This window comes from Barbus barbus (assembly GCF_936440315.1).
Source record: "Barbus barbus genome assembly, chromosome: 43".
NCBI lineage: Eukaryota > Metazoa > Chordata > Actinopteri > Cypriniformes > Cyprinidae > Barbus > Barbus barbus.
Window position 1 is genome coordinate 4,198,991 of NC_136721.1, and position 13,932 is coordinate 4,212,922.

Here is a 13,932-nt window from a genome sequence, read left to right on the forward strand (position 1 = left end):
TGCATGTTTTAGTATATTTTACATCATTTTTTTGCCCCTTTATTAAAACCAGCTGCTTCCATCCAGCTCTTTTTTAATTCTCACAATAGGAAAGAAAAGATCTGTCACTACTTCAGTCAAATCACAACTTTATCATCGGTTTAACTGCCATTTTACATGACAGCATTCAATTTCAAATTAAAGTGATTTAGGTTAAGGTTAGTAACTATCTATAAGTTTAAATACTGGCACTGAGCAGACTGTGACCACTTGATTAAAATTTGGGGTAATATTTAAAAATCAGCCTTTGAAAAACCCATATTGGATGCCCACATCATGAATTGTGGACTCCTGTGGTGGACCCTCAATTTATGGTGATTATGGCCCTACTACTTTTGGTTTGAAGTGGGAAAATGTAATTTATTCAGGTCACCTTTTCAAGTGGCTATAAAAATACAAATGTTCTTCTTTTTCTGGGACAAAATTACACTGTTTCCCAAGAATAACAGGGGAATACATTTTCATTCCAGGGCCATAGCAAGAAATTCTGGGATCTTTTTTGCTCCAAGAAATTTGATATATATGTTAATAGTTATGATCTTGGCACACTAGATCTGCTATGCACACTGCTGCTGCAGAGCAAGTATGGACTCACTACTGCCAATAGATACACAGACACACTGCTGTAAGCATGTAAGATATGATGCTGCTGTTTGAATAGGCATACATAAATCTCGGTGTAGAGGTGGAGCTGGTGGAGGTGGAGGTTTTCTCATTCAGATCTCATCTTTATACACACACACACATCCAAATGTGACAAAAATACTCATCATCCAATTAGGATTCCTTACACTTGTCGTGGGTTTATAATAGTAAGTGTAAGCAATATCACCTTCATCAACTTATTTCATTTGTCTGTCTATAGGCAGTTGCTCTTTCCAGTAGTTTGTCTTCATGCGAGGTGGCAGAGTGGATATTTTGTTCTGTGCAAATACAGTGCTGCAAACATTTTGAATAGTAATTATCTCAGTCTGTGAGAACAAGTATGAACGTGATATAAAATCTGTTGCCGTCTTACTGCTTGGGGAGAGACTGAACAAGGAGCAAGTTGCCTTGGCAACTGAAAAGACTTGTATGCTCATTCAAAGCGGCAAATTAGAATTTTGTGGCCAACTGGGTTCGTTTGCACAGACTTCACCAGCTGATGAGCTTCTATTACTGCTTGTTCAATATCTTTTGAGATGTCAAAAGGAAATCCAATACAGAAGCCCTGTGACTTTGTGTGGATTGAATAGAGAAAGACAGGGAATGTTCTATATTTGTCAAGCTTGATAATCTTGTATCCACTTTCATCTGTTCACAAGCTCCAATGGATTGAACAATAAGAGCAGAAGCCACGAATGGTGTCCACACATAAGAGTGTGCAATAATTCACATGATCATAGGGAATCATGTTAATGCCTTGCTAGATAAATGAAGCCTGCTCTGTTTTAGGTTATATAAGGTGCCAGATGTCTATTTGCTTTGAACTCATGCTAAATTGCTTAATTATGCTTGATTTGTGCAAAAGGGAGCCACTTGACATCATGTGTTCTTATGTCTGATTTTATGGCATGGAAGCTTAAAGCCATCGAATGTTTTCAAAGGTCATAATCTGATTAATCACCTTCAGAATTTGATTGACACTTTAATATAAGGATGGAGCTTGTGAGACTTGTTTCTGAAAATTTTATCTGACATATTTCATTTGGATATGTCCTCAAGACCACATTTGCCATGCAATTGTGCTTTTTATGAATGCCTCATTGCCTTTCTTTAATTTTAATAGCCTTTCAGATATACATACTCTGATTCAGTAGGGGGGGGGGGGTTTAAATAAATTCTCTGATTTTTTTTTTTACTCAACATGTATAATTTTTTCACAGTGGAACATAATAGATGTTCAGCAGAATGTTCAAGCTGCTTTTTTTGTTTTGTTTGCTTTTTTAACAATGAAAGGGAATAATGACCAGGGGCTGTAAAGGTCCAAAAAGCACCTTAAAGTGGTTTTCATCTGTCTCAGAACCAATTAGTTATTTTTATTTTTATCAATATTATTATTATTTAATTTTGTATTGTAAGTACAAGTACAAATAAATAGTGACACATTTTACTCATCAACTTTTCCTTAGTTTTTATGTTTTTGTATTGTATTATCATCATTATTAACACTTTTTATGATATTATTATTTTAGTTTATGGTTGTACATATGAATTAAATTTTGCATTTTTTTTTTCTGTCCAATGATGAATCTAGTTTTTTTTTTTTTTTTTTTTTTTTTGAACCAGCATAAATGTGGGGGTGCAAAAACATTTGAGAAAGAATATTTCATGAGAAAGAATATTTCTTATAAAGAGACAGACAATTATCAAGTGAAGACAGCAGTTTCACTTTGCTATAGCATAGTCAAACAAATAAATAAATGATATAATATAATATAACCTTGTCACACAATAGCAAAGTAAAATGACTTCATTAATGGAGCACTCTTGAAAGACACTGCAGAAACTGATCTTGTGATGGCACTGATTTATATTATGTCGCCATCTTGTGGTATGATATATTTTGGTACCTCTCAGGTCAGATGACGAGCTTAATAAAGGTACAAATATTGGCAAAAAGGCAACTAGATTTAAACTAGATAATTTGAGAGATGTAGTTATAAATGTATTGGTTACTCCCCATGGACTCAGAATGCAACGCTTTATATATTCTGAAATGAAACATGAATATGTGGATGTGCTTCAAGTGTTACATATCTGTTGCTATTATTATTATTAACACTGTTAATATTGTGAGTGATATAGACACATGGCCATCCACTAATGAGGGGCCACAGGGGACATATTTGTTACATTTCCCCTCATCAGTGTCACCATGGTTCCTCTCTGTTGTTGCTTGGCAACCGTTTCATCCTGCAATTGAATGAAACATCAAAGACTCCATGATTTCAAATCTTCCAATTACACAATGGGATAATTTGAGATGAATTATTATGTGATAGCCTTTCATTAATCCATTTCATTATCACAATTAATCAAAAATGATCACACTCAGACGTTCCTTCAAATAGCCAGGACAATCTCCCTTTCAGAAATGTTCCACGGTCACCATAGTTGCCTACAATACAGAGGAGTCTGAGATGAGCTGTTACAATGTCACTTTAACCACTCAGAAATGACCTACAGGGGTAGAATAAAAATCAGACAGGACTACCACTCTCTTGAGATGGCAGCAGAGGTTATAAGTCTCTGATTAGATGTATAAAACATCATTTTGAGGTATGGAGGTAAACAATCATGTCTGGCTTATTAATTTGATTTGTGATCATGTTAATGAATATTCAATTATATAAATCAGAATCAGCAGGTCATCTTGTTTGATTTTAAATAATGTTGTGCTGAGTAGTAACTGATTACATGTAATCATAATCAGATTACAGTTACTTTTACTTGTTTAGTTACTTTCATGATTACAAATTATTCAAGCAATATTAGTAAATTCTTTGTACATTTTTTGTTCATGTTCAAGTTTGTTCCCAAAACTTTTGCCAGTCGGACACCTTTGACCTAACATATTTATTACTGAGATTTAAGGTTAATATTTCAATAATTTTACAACACATGTATGTATTCTCTAATGTCGGATAATGGTCATACATTTTATTCTCTTTTGACCAGTTATGTCAAAAGTACTCTAAAAGTAAGCCAAAAGTAGACTATCAATATATTACCAAAAATGAGTAATCTTGATTACTAACTAGAATTTTTAAACATGTCATTTGAAAGCAGTAACAGATGCCAATTTATAAGTAATCTACACAGCACTGATTATAAAACACAAGCTTTTCATCTATAAATAAAAAAAAATACAAATATTATCACTGATCAGATAGCTTCTAAAACATTTTAATGTACTTCTGGACAAATTGAACTAATTGTCCAGGCCTAACTGTAATTAACAAAGTTGTGAGAGTTTAACACACACACACACACACACACACACACATGTTGGTTTCTGTGGTTTATGGGGACTCTCCATAGGCGTAATGGTTTTTATACTGAACAAACTGTGTGTGCTATTGCCCTACACCAACCCTACACCTAAACTTAGCCCTCACAGGAGACTTTGTGCATTTTTAGATTTTCAAAAAAACACCATTTAGTATGTTTTTTAAGCCTTTTGAATTACGGGGACATAGGCAGTGTCCTCATAAACCACCTTCATATTGTAATACCTCTGTCATACCCATGTCATTATACAAATTTGTGTCCTCATAAACCACATAAACATGCACACACACACACACACTTTCTGATAGCTGAAAGTTGAAAGCCCATGTTTTATGTATTTTTATAACAATTGTTTTTATATTGATTTATTTATATTATAGTGACTGTTATTCTGAGGTATAATACATGCAAGATCTGACAGAGAAGATGTATTAATTGAAGTGTATTTATCTTTATACAGATTGAAAGAGGCTGGATTGTTGTTGGCGAGCACATGTTGGATATCTGGCAGTGAAGTTGCTGAAAAACTAGCAAAAAAAGCACTAGACAAGAAGGAGGTGGATGTTAGTACCATTGGGAAAATAGGAAGCAAAATCGATTTTAAAGAAAAATGTAATGTAATAAATGGCAAATTAGATGGAATAATAGCAGCACAGGGAGATGATGTTATAGTATTACAGACAGCGGGGAGGATAAAACAGGAAAGAAGAAGGCTGTCTGGATTGAGACATGTTTGAAATCAACACTGGCACTTATGGGTTATGCGATCATGTGTGTGGTGTATCTGAAAATGTATGTTATATGCTTTTCGTGATGAAGCATGAAGATATTTTAGAAAAAGGCTTAATGGACACAACACTAATTAAATTTATACTTGACTCAGGTTTAGGGTCTAGATTATAATATGTGTGGATGGGAATGAGCGTGAAGAGCTTTTATTATTATTATTTCCGGCCCATCACCTATGTAAGTTTATTTTGACACTCAGTACAGTAGGTGGCGATAATGCTCCTAAGGAGTTAATGCTGTGTCCTGTAGGTGGCGCTGTGTCTGCTGGAGCGCATCTACATACAGCAACAGAAGAAGACGAGCAAGCGCTTTTATTTACTTTTGTTGTCATGTAAGAACCTTGAGGGGTTATTTTATTTCAAGCTTTAAAGACAGAATCTGTAGTAAGGCTGATAGAGAGGTTTGTGTTCCTCTGTTACTGAGGGCAGTGGGTAGCAGATGATAATTGATGGCAGAGGGCAGCAGCAGTGCTCCTCCAGGAGACCCGCAGCTCATCGCGCTCATAGTGCAGCATCTGAAGAACAGAGGCCTGTTTGATGAGTTCAGACGAGACTGTCTGGCAGACGTGGACACCAAGGTGAGACTTACTGGTGCATATAAACAACTGATCCAACTGAGCTGCCCACAGCATTTCTGGGCATCTTAGGCGCCTTTAAAGGGTCTAGTATGACTATTTTGTCTATATATCTTGTTTAAACTGACATGAATTCATCTCTCTCTAGCCAGCTTATCAAAATCTGCGACAGAAGGTGGACAACTTTGTGTCCAATCATCTCAGTACTCAAGAATGGAGTCCGTCCATCAACAAGAACCAAGTGAGGACTGGCTTGAGACAAAGCGTAGTTCAGTATGTATCAACTCAGTGGACACTTATTGTTTTTGTATACATTATTGTGTTGTGCAGTGCTATACTGTAAGTCTGAACTAGGGCTGTATCTGTTGAATATTTAGTAATTGAGTATTCTACCGAAAATGTCAAAGATTAATCGGATAAGAAGAACTTTTTCTTTATTAAAGAGCAATCCTAAATATACAAGAGAAAATAAGACCAGTTATTTGTTTCCTTTTTAGAAAAATTAACATTTTTACTGCTGAAATTGCGTATATTAATAACTATGAAAACTAAACCCCTTTAGTGCATTTAATTGCCATATTACATTCGAAATAAAAGTACAAATATATAAATAAAAATTAATTTCAAATTACTTTAAAAAAGGTAAACATAGTACAACCTAAAACTAAGACATAAATCAAAATAATAGTAATAAAAAAAATAAACATTGTGCAACTTAGCAGCTACAGCTCAGGCATGACATAAGCCTTTATTGTCTTCTTAGGCTTTGTGGCTTTTGTAAGAGGCAAAAATTAGTGGACGGGAAGGTAACATGGAACAAAAACTTATTGAAAATTAAACTTTTTTTTTTTTTTGCAAACAAAGGGGATTTACTATTAAAATTAAAACATGGAAGAAATGTTGCGTGATCATACCTTAAAAAATATTAATAATTTTAGTAGTAGCAGCCTAGTATGTACATTCTGCTGAACAATAGTAATTTATTTCTGCTGCAATGTCTTCAAATTAAACCGGACTTTTATTTTGACGGGTTGCCATGAATACCTTCAAATTACTGTGTATATGATATAAGCTAGTTTTACTCAAATGAAACTGTCAAATGCTCATGAAGTGACTCTGGAGATGATGTTTGTGTATTTATGTCCTCATGTTAAAGGAAAGGTAGCTGATGCATTGCACGAGTGTATTTAATAACATTTTGGTTTAGTTTCCCTTTTTATTGAAAACACTTGCTTATTCTCGCAGGTCAGGGATGTTGGAATCAGGGGTGGACCGTATCATTACTCAGGTGGTGGACCCTAAATTAAACCATATCTTCAGGCCACACATCGAGAACGCCATTCATGATTTCCTAGCCACAGATAAGAAAGAAGAGGGGGCATCAAATTCAGCCCCTGATGCTGAACAACAGGAAACAACTAGCAACGCTGCAGCCAAAACACAATGAGGTACAATAAATGTATGCTAAGAAATGTTGAAATAAGATGCTTATATCATCTCATATAGTACTGGAATCAAACAAAAAATAATACTTGGTGCACCCCTAATATTGAAATTGTTGTGGTTGAGGTCAACATGTAAAAACATGACACAATCAATGTTTTTTCCAGCATTTCGACATTTTCCAGGTACAAGGATACATTTTTTGCTGTCACATGAAGATCATCAAAAGTTGTCCTTCTGTGCCTGGCTACAGTGGATGAACAGTTGCTGAGTACTGGAAGTTTGCACTAATTTAAGGTGGTTGGATTGATTTTTTTACACATTATGTGTGTGTTTAGCATGTTACATGAAAGCAGGTTGTACAGCCCATGCTTTTGAAGTCTGGTTTAGTTCTTTTAGCACTAAAGAACAACCGAAGCTGATTTGTCCAAATTCAAATAAATCTCAAAATAACATTGAAAATGTTTTATTTGGACTGAAGCCAGACTGAAATGATCCTTTTTATACAGCTGGATTTGTGAAATGCTTCTCATTTATTTCTTGCAATATTCTAATGGGACTCATAGCAGCGTTTCTACAATAAATGTAACTTTTTAAGAAAAGCCAAGTTTGTTGCATCATTTCTGGTATTGTAAAACCTCTGAATTACTGCAGGAGGTTACGGTTTGTTGTGGGAAACTTGCTACATAACATACTCCTGGACGCCTTTTAGCAATGGCATTTTTGACAGGAGGTCTTCACCAGCATTTTTATGATTCCATCTGGACATTAACTAGAGCGAGTACCCTTAAGAGGTCACCATGTTCAGTACCATGCAGACACTGTTACATGATTGAAACCATTTGGGCCTAAAAGCTTGTCGACCCCGAGGCCGCATTTATAATCTCCAGCTTCCTCGTGGCATGAACTTCCAGGGAAGAGCTTTTTGGTAATAGAAGAGCCTCTGGAGAGGTGTCATGTCCCGGCTTGGGACAAAGGTCGACTGGTCCAGCTTGTTTCTGTCTTTCAGCACCTCTGCTCTGAGAATGTGCTGTACAGTCAGATGCTCGGTCGGATTGCTAAAGAGCTTAGGTCACGTGTCTTTTGACATTCGCTGCTTGTTGCAGTAAAGCTCTTTGCAGTAGATGCTGGATCCAAATTCTTGAGGCACTGTTTTACAGTTGTGCAGCTGCAGATATTCAAATCAAGTTATGATTCTGTTGTAAATACGGTCGGTAAGGGGATGCACAACACGTTGTTGGTAATGTCCCATCCACAGACTCTGGATTCTCATTTGTCGTGCTTGATAGCCCAGGTGCAAGCTCATATTTCCAGCGCCGGTCTTGGCAGTGTTACTGCCGACGCTGTCCTGAACTCAGCGTCCACTCATGCCTATTAAAATGCTTTGCTGTAGTTCCTCCCCATCTGATGAAACCTGATCCTGCTCTCATTTGAAAGCCACAATGGGAATTGAGGGACTGTGCTGAGCTGTCAGACATCCAAACCCATGTGTTCACCTTTACAATTTTGATAAGCATAGGATTAAGGCCAGTAGGGGGTGTGGTTTTACTGTGTTTGGTGATTGTTCATTAAGCAGGTATTTCATTGAAAAATAAAAATCATTATTTATTCGCCTTTATGTTTCTGTATATGAAAGGTGAATTTTTGAAGCATATTCTGTCCAATGAAAGTGAATGGAGTCTGGGACTATCAAGTTCCAGAATGAAAGAAAGCACCCTAAAGGTGGCCCATGTACATCATTTCATATATTATGAAGTCACACAATAGTTTTATGTGATAAAGTTCAATTTACCTGTTATTCACTGAAAATCATCCCATCTAAACATCTCGGATGCAAAACACCATTTGTCCTTGCTTGCTTTGTCATATTTGGTTTGAGAGCTGTGGCATAGGCTACCTAAATTTGTCTCAAAAAGCTATCGTATAGCACACAAATTGGTATATACTTTAATGGTGCTGTTTTTTGTCATATTGAAGCTTTACAAACCCATTTCCCTTTCATGTTCATTATTTGGAAAGAGTGTCCAGATAATTAATCAAGAATTGCACCTATAAGAAAGAAAATCAAATGGGTCTGGAACAACGTGAGGGTAAATGAGGATAAGTAACTACTATTTTTTCCTAAGACTTAACTGGTTTTAGAGTGACATCGGATATTATCTGATTAATATAACCCACCTGAAAATGTATAATTGTTGTATTTATCATTTTACCCTTCCTGTTGTACACCCGAATGTACAAGGGGTCATAAGGACGAATTTTGAAGATCCAGCTATGTTAGCAGCTCTTGTGTGATTTCAAGAATTATGTGTAGATTTCTGTGCAGATGAATTACGGTCTCAGATTTCATCCCCCATCAGCTCTCAAAGTGTCGAAAGAAGTTGTCCGATGTTGAAAACTTGCACTGTGTGAGGAAACAAGTGACACAGCACTTTTGGCCTCGGATATGCGGCAATTAAATCCCGCTGCCCTTGGAGAGGGTCGGTAATGTAGTGTGAAATTGTATGTTTAGGGCATCGGTTGGGGGGACGTCTCAGCTGACATTACATTTGTCTTCTGGACATTATAAATCACCAGAGTAATTACCGAGTGGGGATGGGAGGGAGAAAATCCAACCGCCCATCCACCCCCAGCCTCTCCCGAAACACAGCTGCTGGTCGCTCTCGAGTTGGCCTTCCAAAGCTCAAGCCACAACAATGAAATCCCCATTCCTCAAAAAGTCCTGCTGCATCTGTTGAGTTTAATTGTACTTCAAATTTTCTCACCCCATGGTGGAGGAGATTCATTACAGTGGCGAACTAGATCAGCCCCGTTCTAACTTTTTTTGCCCAGATGTTGAGGAAACCCAAGTGAATTGTCCCACTGAACAGGAAAGGTAATTTTCAATGCAGCTATTTGTAGGAACAGGGCAGCACAGGAGTCAAACGTTGCTGAAGGTTGTCACCGTGGCCTAAATAGTTTCCCAGGATGCTTCATTGTGTAACAAGTTAGTGTTACTGTACTCTAATTACACAGCTCTCTGGAAATCCCGAGTCTGACGGGTCAACCACAAAACACGAGCAAGAACGCTGTTTCGATATTCAGAACAACTTCGTGACTGTGGATGTGTGCATTTCTGAAGCTCGAAATTGTTGTAGAGCCTGACACAAGCAATACCAAGGTCATAGGTTTGATTCCCACAGAATGCATGAACTGATAACTAGAATGCAATGTAAGGCTATGTTCACACTTGGCGTCTTTTTTGAAGCTGCCAGCGTCTGTTTTACATTATAATCCGTTACATTAAAAGTCCAGAGCGCTTTTTAAAACGCCACCGCCGGTGTCTTTTTCTGCAACTCAGAGTGTCTTTTCAAGTTGAAAAAAGTTAAACTTTTCTGAAAAACCGTGCATCATCCAACCGGAGCTCCTGGACTACCAACGTTGTGAACCGACATTATCCTCCCCGTTAACTTCAAAAGCTGACATTTCTGCAGCACACAGCGCTAGGCTACAGTTGCAGCTGTTGTTATAGCAACAAAAGCCCTCGGCTGCTATTTGTAACCAAAACGCTGGCATCTTTTTATCTTACAAAAAAGCGCTCGTCAACTTTTTCTAGTCAAAAAAGACGCCAAGTGTGAGCACGCCCTAAAGGTGCAGTCACATTCACAGTTCCATCGGATCAAGAGTTTTTTGTTTGGGTGAAACTGTTGCTTAAGCAGATTTTGCTCTTGTACAAGTTGGTCACGTGAATTTGCACTGACCAATATATCAGTTTGTTACCTGTATAAAAGACACCTGTCCACAGAAGCAATCAATCAATCAGATTCCAAACTCTTCACCATGGCCAGGACCAAAGAGCTGTTCAAGGATGTCAGGGACAAGACTGTAGACCTACACAAGTCTGGAATGGGCTGCAAGACCATCGGCAAGCAGCTTGGTGAGAAGGTGACAACAGTTGGTGCGATTATTAACTGTCAATCTCCATCGGACTGGGGCTCCATGCAAGATCTCACCTCGTGGAGTTTCAGTGATGATGAGAACGGTGAGGAATCAGCCCAGAACTACACAGGAGGATCTTGTCAATGATCTCAAGGCAGCTGGGACCATAGTCTGTTTTGCGAAGGGGTCAAATACTTATTTCGCTCATTAAAATGCAAATCAATTTATTTGGGTAACACTTTATTTTATGGTTACATCTATTAGTTGCTTATTAGCATGGATATTACTAGAATATTAGCCACGTTTTAGAGCTAATTAAGCACATATTAATGCCTTATTCTACATCCCTAATCCTACCCAATGCCTAAATTAACAACTACCTTACTATTAATAAGCAGCAAATTAAGAATTTATTGAGGGAAAAGTTGTAGTTAATAGTTAACAAGTGTTACATATTCTAAAGTGTGACACTTTTTGAAATGCTTTTTCCTGATTTTTTTGTTTTTGTTTTTTTGGTTATTCCTTCTCTCACTGTTCAAATAAACCTACCATTAAAATTACAGATCATTTCTTTGTCAGTGGGCAAACGTACAGAATCAGCAGGGGATCAAGTAATCTCTAAAAAGTAGTCTCCACACACAGAGGCAACACTTCGTTCCCGAATGAATCAGTGTTTTGAACAAACTGGTTGAGTGAATGATTCAGTGACTCACTCATAAAGATAGTTGTTTGTTTTGTTCCTGAATTGTCACCTGATGGACCTTTGACTTGCTTAGTTGGTATGTAAAAGACTCTTAATATTCAGTAATATCATCGATTTGATGAGAGGAAAACTTGAACTGAATTGACCTGAATAATGACACTAGAGCTGCTTTATAGCTGAACCGAATTCATTCATAATTTATGAATTTTGCAGCATTGAGTGTTACTGAAATGAATCATCATTGAACATTGATAATGACACATTAACATTGTCTTCAGTAGAGCTGCTTATAGCTGAATTGAACTTGTTTCATAATGAATGAACATTGGTTATTAAACTCAACCAACCAACCATTATCTTGCTACAGCTGCTTTATAACAGAATTTTGGATTTGCATTATTGCTTACATTAGCATCAATGATTGTTACTTGCCTGTTTAATATTGTGAAGCTACTTTGAAACAATCTCCATTGTATAAAGAACTATAAAAAATAAAGGTGACTTGACTGGATTAATCTGTTTTTGAACAAAACAGTTGAGTAAATTATTCAAATGACTCACTTTCTCAGCTGTCACGCAACAATGTAGCCTACAGAATAAGACTCTGAAAACTCATACACACACTGAAGAAAATGCAGACAAGCAGATTGATACAAACAGTAAGTCATATGAACTACTTCAGTGACTGATTTGGTTATACAGATGTGAACACATGGTTGAGCATCGACCTCTTTTAGGGTTCAACCTTTGGTTTGTAAGCTCAAGAGCCTCATGCATGAAACACAACTAACTTTTTCAGATTTATAAAACCCCATATATGCCAGATCCTGGCCAAAAATTCTTATTAACCATGGCTATCCAGGCATAACAGTCTTTTCCCAGGAACCCATCATCAATCATAGCTTCTTATTTTTTTATTGTATAATAAATATACAATATCTAATTATTTTTTATTATAAATAAATTTACAAAGAATGGCATAACCACTTCCAATGCTTTACTTATGCACCCAGATCTTTTTATCTGCTACACTGTTAAAATCATTACAGCCCAAATACACTACAACAGTAATAATTCATGTTTAACCCAATTCTTTATATATTTTTAGACCTCTGTAATGTGTGAAACAAGAAAAGTTGAGAAAGTCTTGTGTTAATGGACATTCTGTACAAACCCAAATATGTGTGTACGGTATGTACGCTGTAAAAAACAACATATGCTAAATACACAAATGCCCACTCACAGCCTTGACCCGCTTCTTCCTGGAACATACTCCATTATGTTTATGTTCTTGATCATAACAATCATCATACCTTACCGTAATGTTTAGCAGTATACAAGCTGTAGCCATGGCAGCAAAGTGACGTTTGAATAGCGTTAGTGTCATCTCTAAGTGTACATACACATGGTATTTTGCATTCCTACCTAACACCTGGAATTAAGAAAGGCTTTTCCATACAGAAGAATTTAAAAAATGGTAACAATTCTATCCAGCTGAACCATATTTCAATCAGCAAAAGCCGTTAAAGGTCTTATCAAACCAAAATTCCTCCCTTTCAACATAATCATGCAGTAGTTTACTTGTGCGCAGTGATCTTCAAGCCCCCTGTACATGATCTACGTGCTGCATGTTTGCCACAGCTGCTTTGGTCATAACATAGTAGAGTACAAGAGTTCATGGGTACATGTATTTGTAAGAATGTGTTTGTGGGACAGGGGTCATCTGGCGATCAACAGTGTGGTTAACCGAGGTTAACGCCAACAAGTTGTGTAAATCTTCTCAAAACGGTGTGTAGGCAAGAGATCAGACACTCAACAGCACAAACAAAGAGCATAAACACGACTTCCCCCAAAAATGGCACCTGGCAGGGGAGTATAGACCAGGGACGTCCAATCCTGCTCCAGGAGGGTCAATATACTGCAGAGTTTAGCTACAGCCAGCTCCATCACACTTGCCTTGAAGTTTCTAGTGAGTCTGAAGACCTTGATTACTTGGGTTGAGGTGTGTTTAATTAGGGTTGGGACTAAACTCGGCAGGACAGTGGCCCTACAGGAACAGGTTTGGACACCCCTGGCATAGACGTAGATGTATAACTTCTACATTTGGCCGAATGTTGTTGTGGTGTACTCAGTCTCGTGGTGCACTATTGCTACTGACCTTGCTCTATGTTTCGGTAATGAGCCTAGAATGACCCTCATGTCTGACCCTCATGTCATTCCAAACACATATGACCTTTTTCTCCATGGAACATGAAAACGTTTTGAATCAAATACTGAATCAACATGCACACTTTTCCATGCAATTGCAATGGATGAGACTGGATCCTTCACGTTTAAAGGGGTAGTTCACCCCAAAATGAAAATTATGTCATTATTTACTCACCATTAAGTTGTTCCAAATCTGAGTTTCTTTCTTCTGTTGAACACAAAAGAAGATGTTTTGAAGAATGTTGTTAACCAACAGCTTCTGGTA

General features: G+C 37.2%; 1 protein-coding gene across 2 annotated transcripts; it reads left to right on the forward strand.

Annotated features, from left to right (window-relative positions):
- The first annotated feature begins 5,078 nt into the window (after positions 1-5,078).
- Positions 5,079-7,443, forward strand: LOC306862154 (biorientation of chromosomes in cell division protein 1-like). Of its 2 annotated transcripts, XM_079404821.1 has the most exons (5): positions 5,099-5,152; positions 5,250-5,398; positions 5,544-5,668; positions 6,641-6,843; positions 7,006-7,443. In XM_079404821.1, the coding sequence occupies exons 2-4, from the start codon at positions 5,270-5,272 to the stop codon at positions 6,840-6,842; spliced, it is 456 nt and encodes a 151-aa protein (XP_079260947.1). In that variant the 5' UTR covers positions 5,099-5,152; positions 5,250-5,269; the 3' UTR covers position 6,843; positions 7,006-7,443. The 2 variants fall into 2 exon arrangements, with proteins under 2 accessions (XP_079260948.1, XP_079260947.1); XM_079404822.1 differs by having other exon boundaries at positions 5,079-5,398; positions 7,024-7,443.
- The last annotated feature ends 6,489 nt before the right edge of the window (positions 7,444-13,932 follow it).

What these genes read in the sequence shown, in the direction of transcription:
- LOC306862154 (XM_079404822.1), top strand. Translation starts at nt 5,270, where the DNA reads ATGGCAGAGGGCAGCAGCAGTGCTCCTCCAGGAGACCCGCAGCTCATC. An exon ending in TGGCAGACGTGGACACCAAG is followed by an intron (nt 5,399 to 5,543) that starts GTGAGACTTACT and finishes ATCTCTCTCTAG; the next exon opens with CCAGCTTATCAAAATCTGCG. An exon ending in TTGAGACAAAGCGTAGTTCA is followed by an intron (nt 5,669 to 6,640) that starts GTATGTATCAAC and finishes TTATTCTCGCAG; the next exon opens with GTCAGGGATGTTGGAATCAG.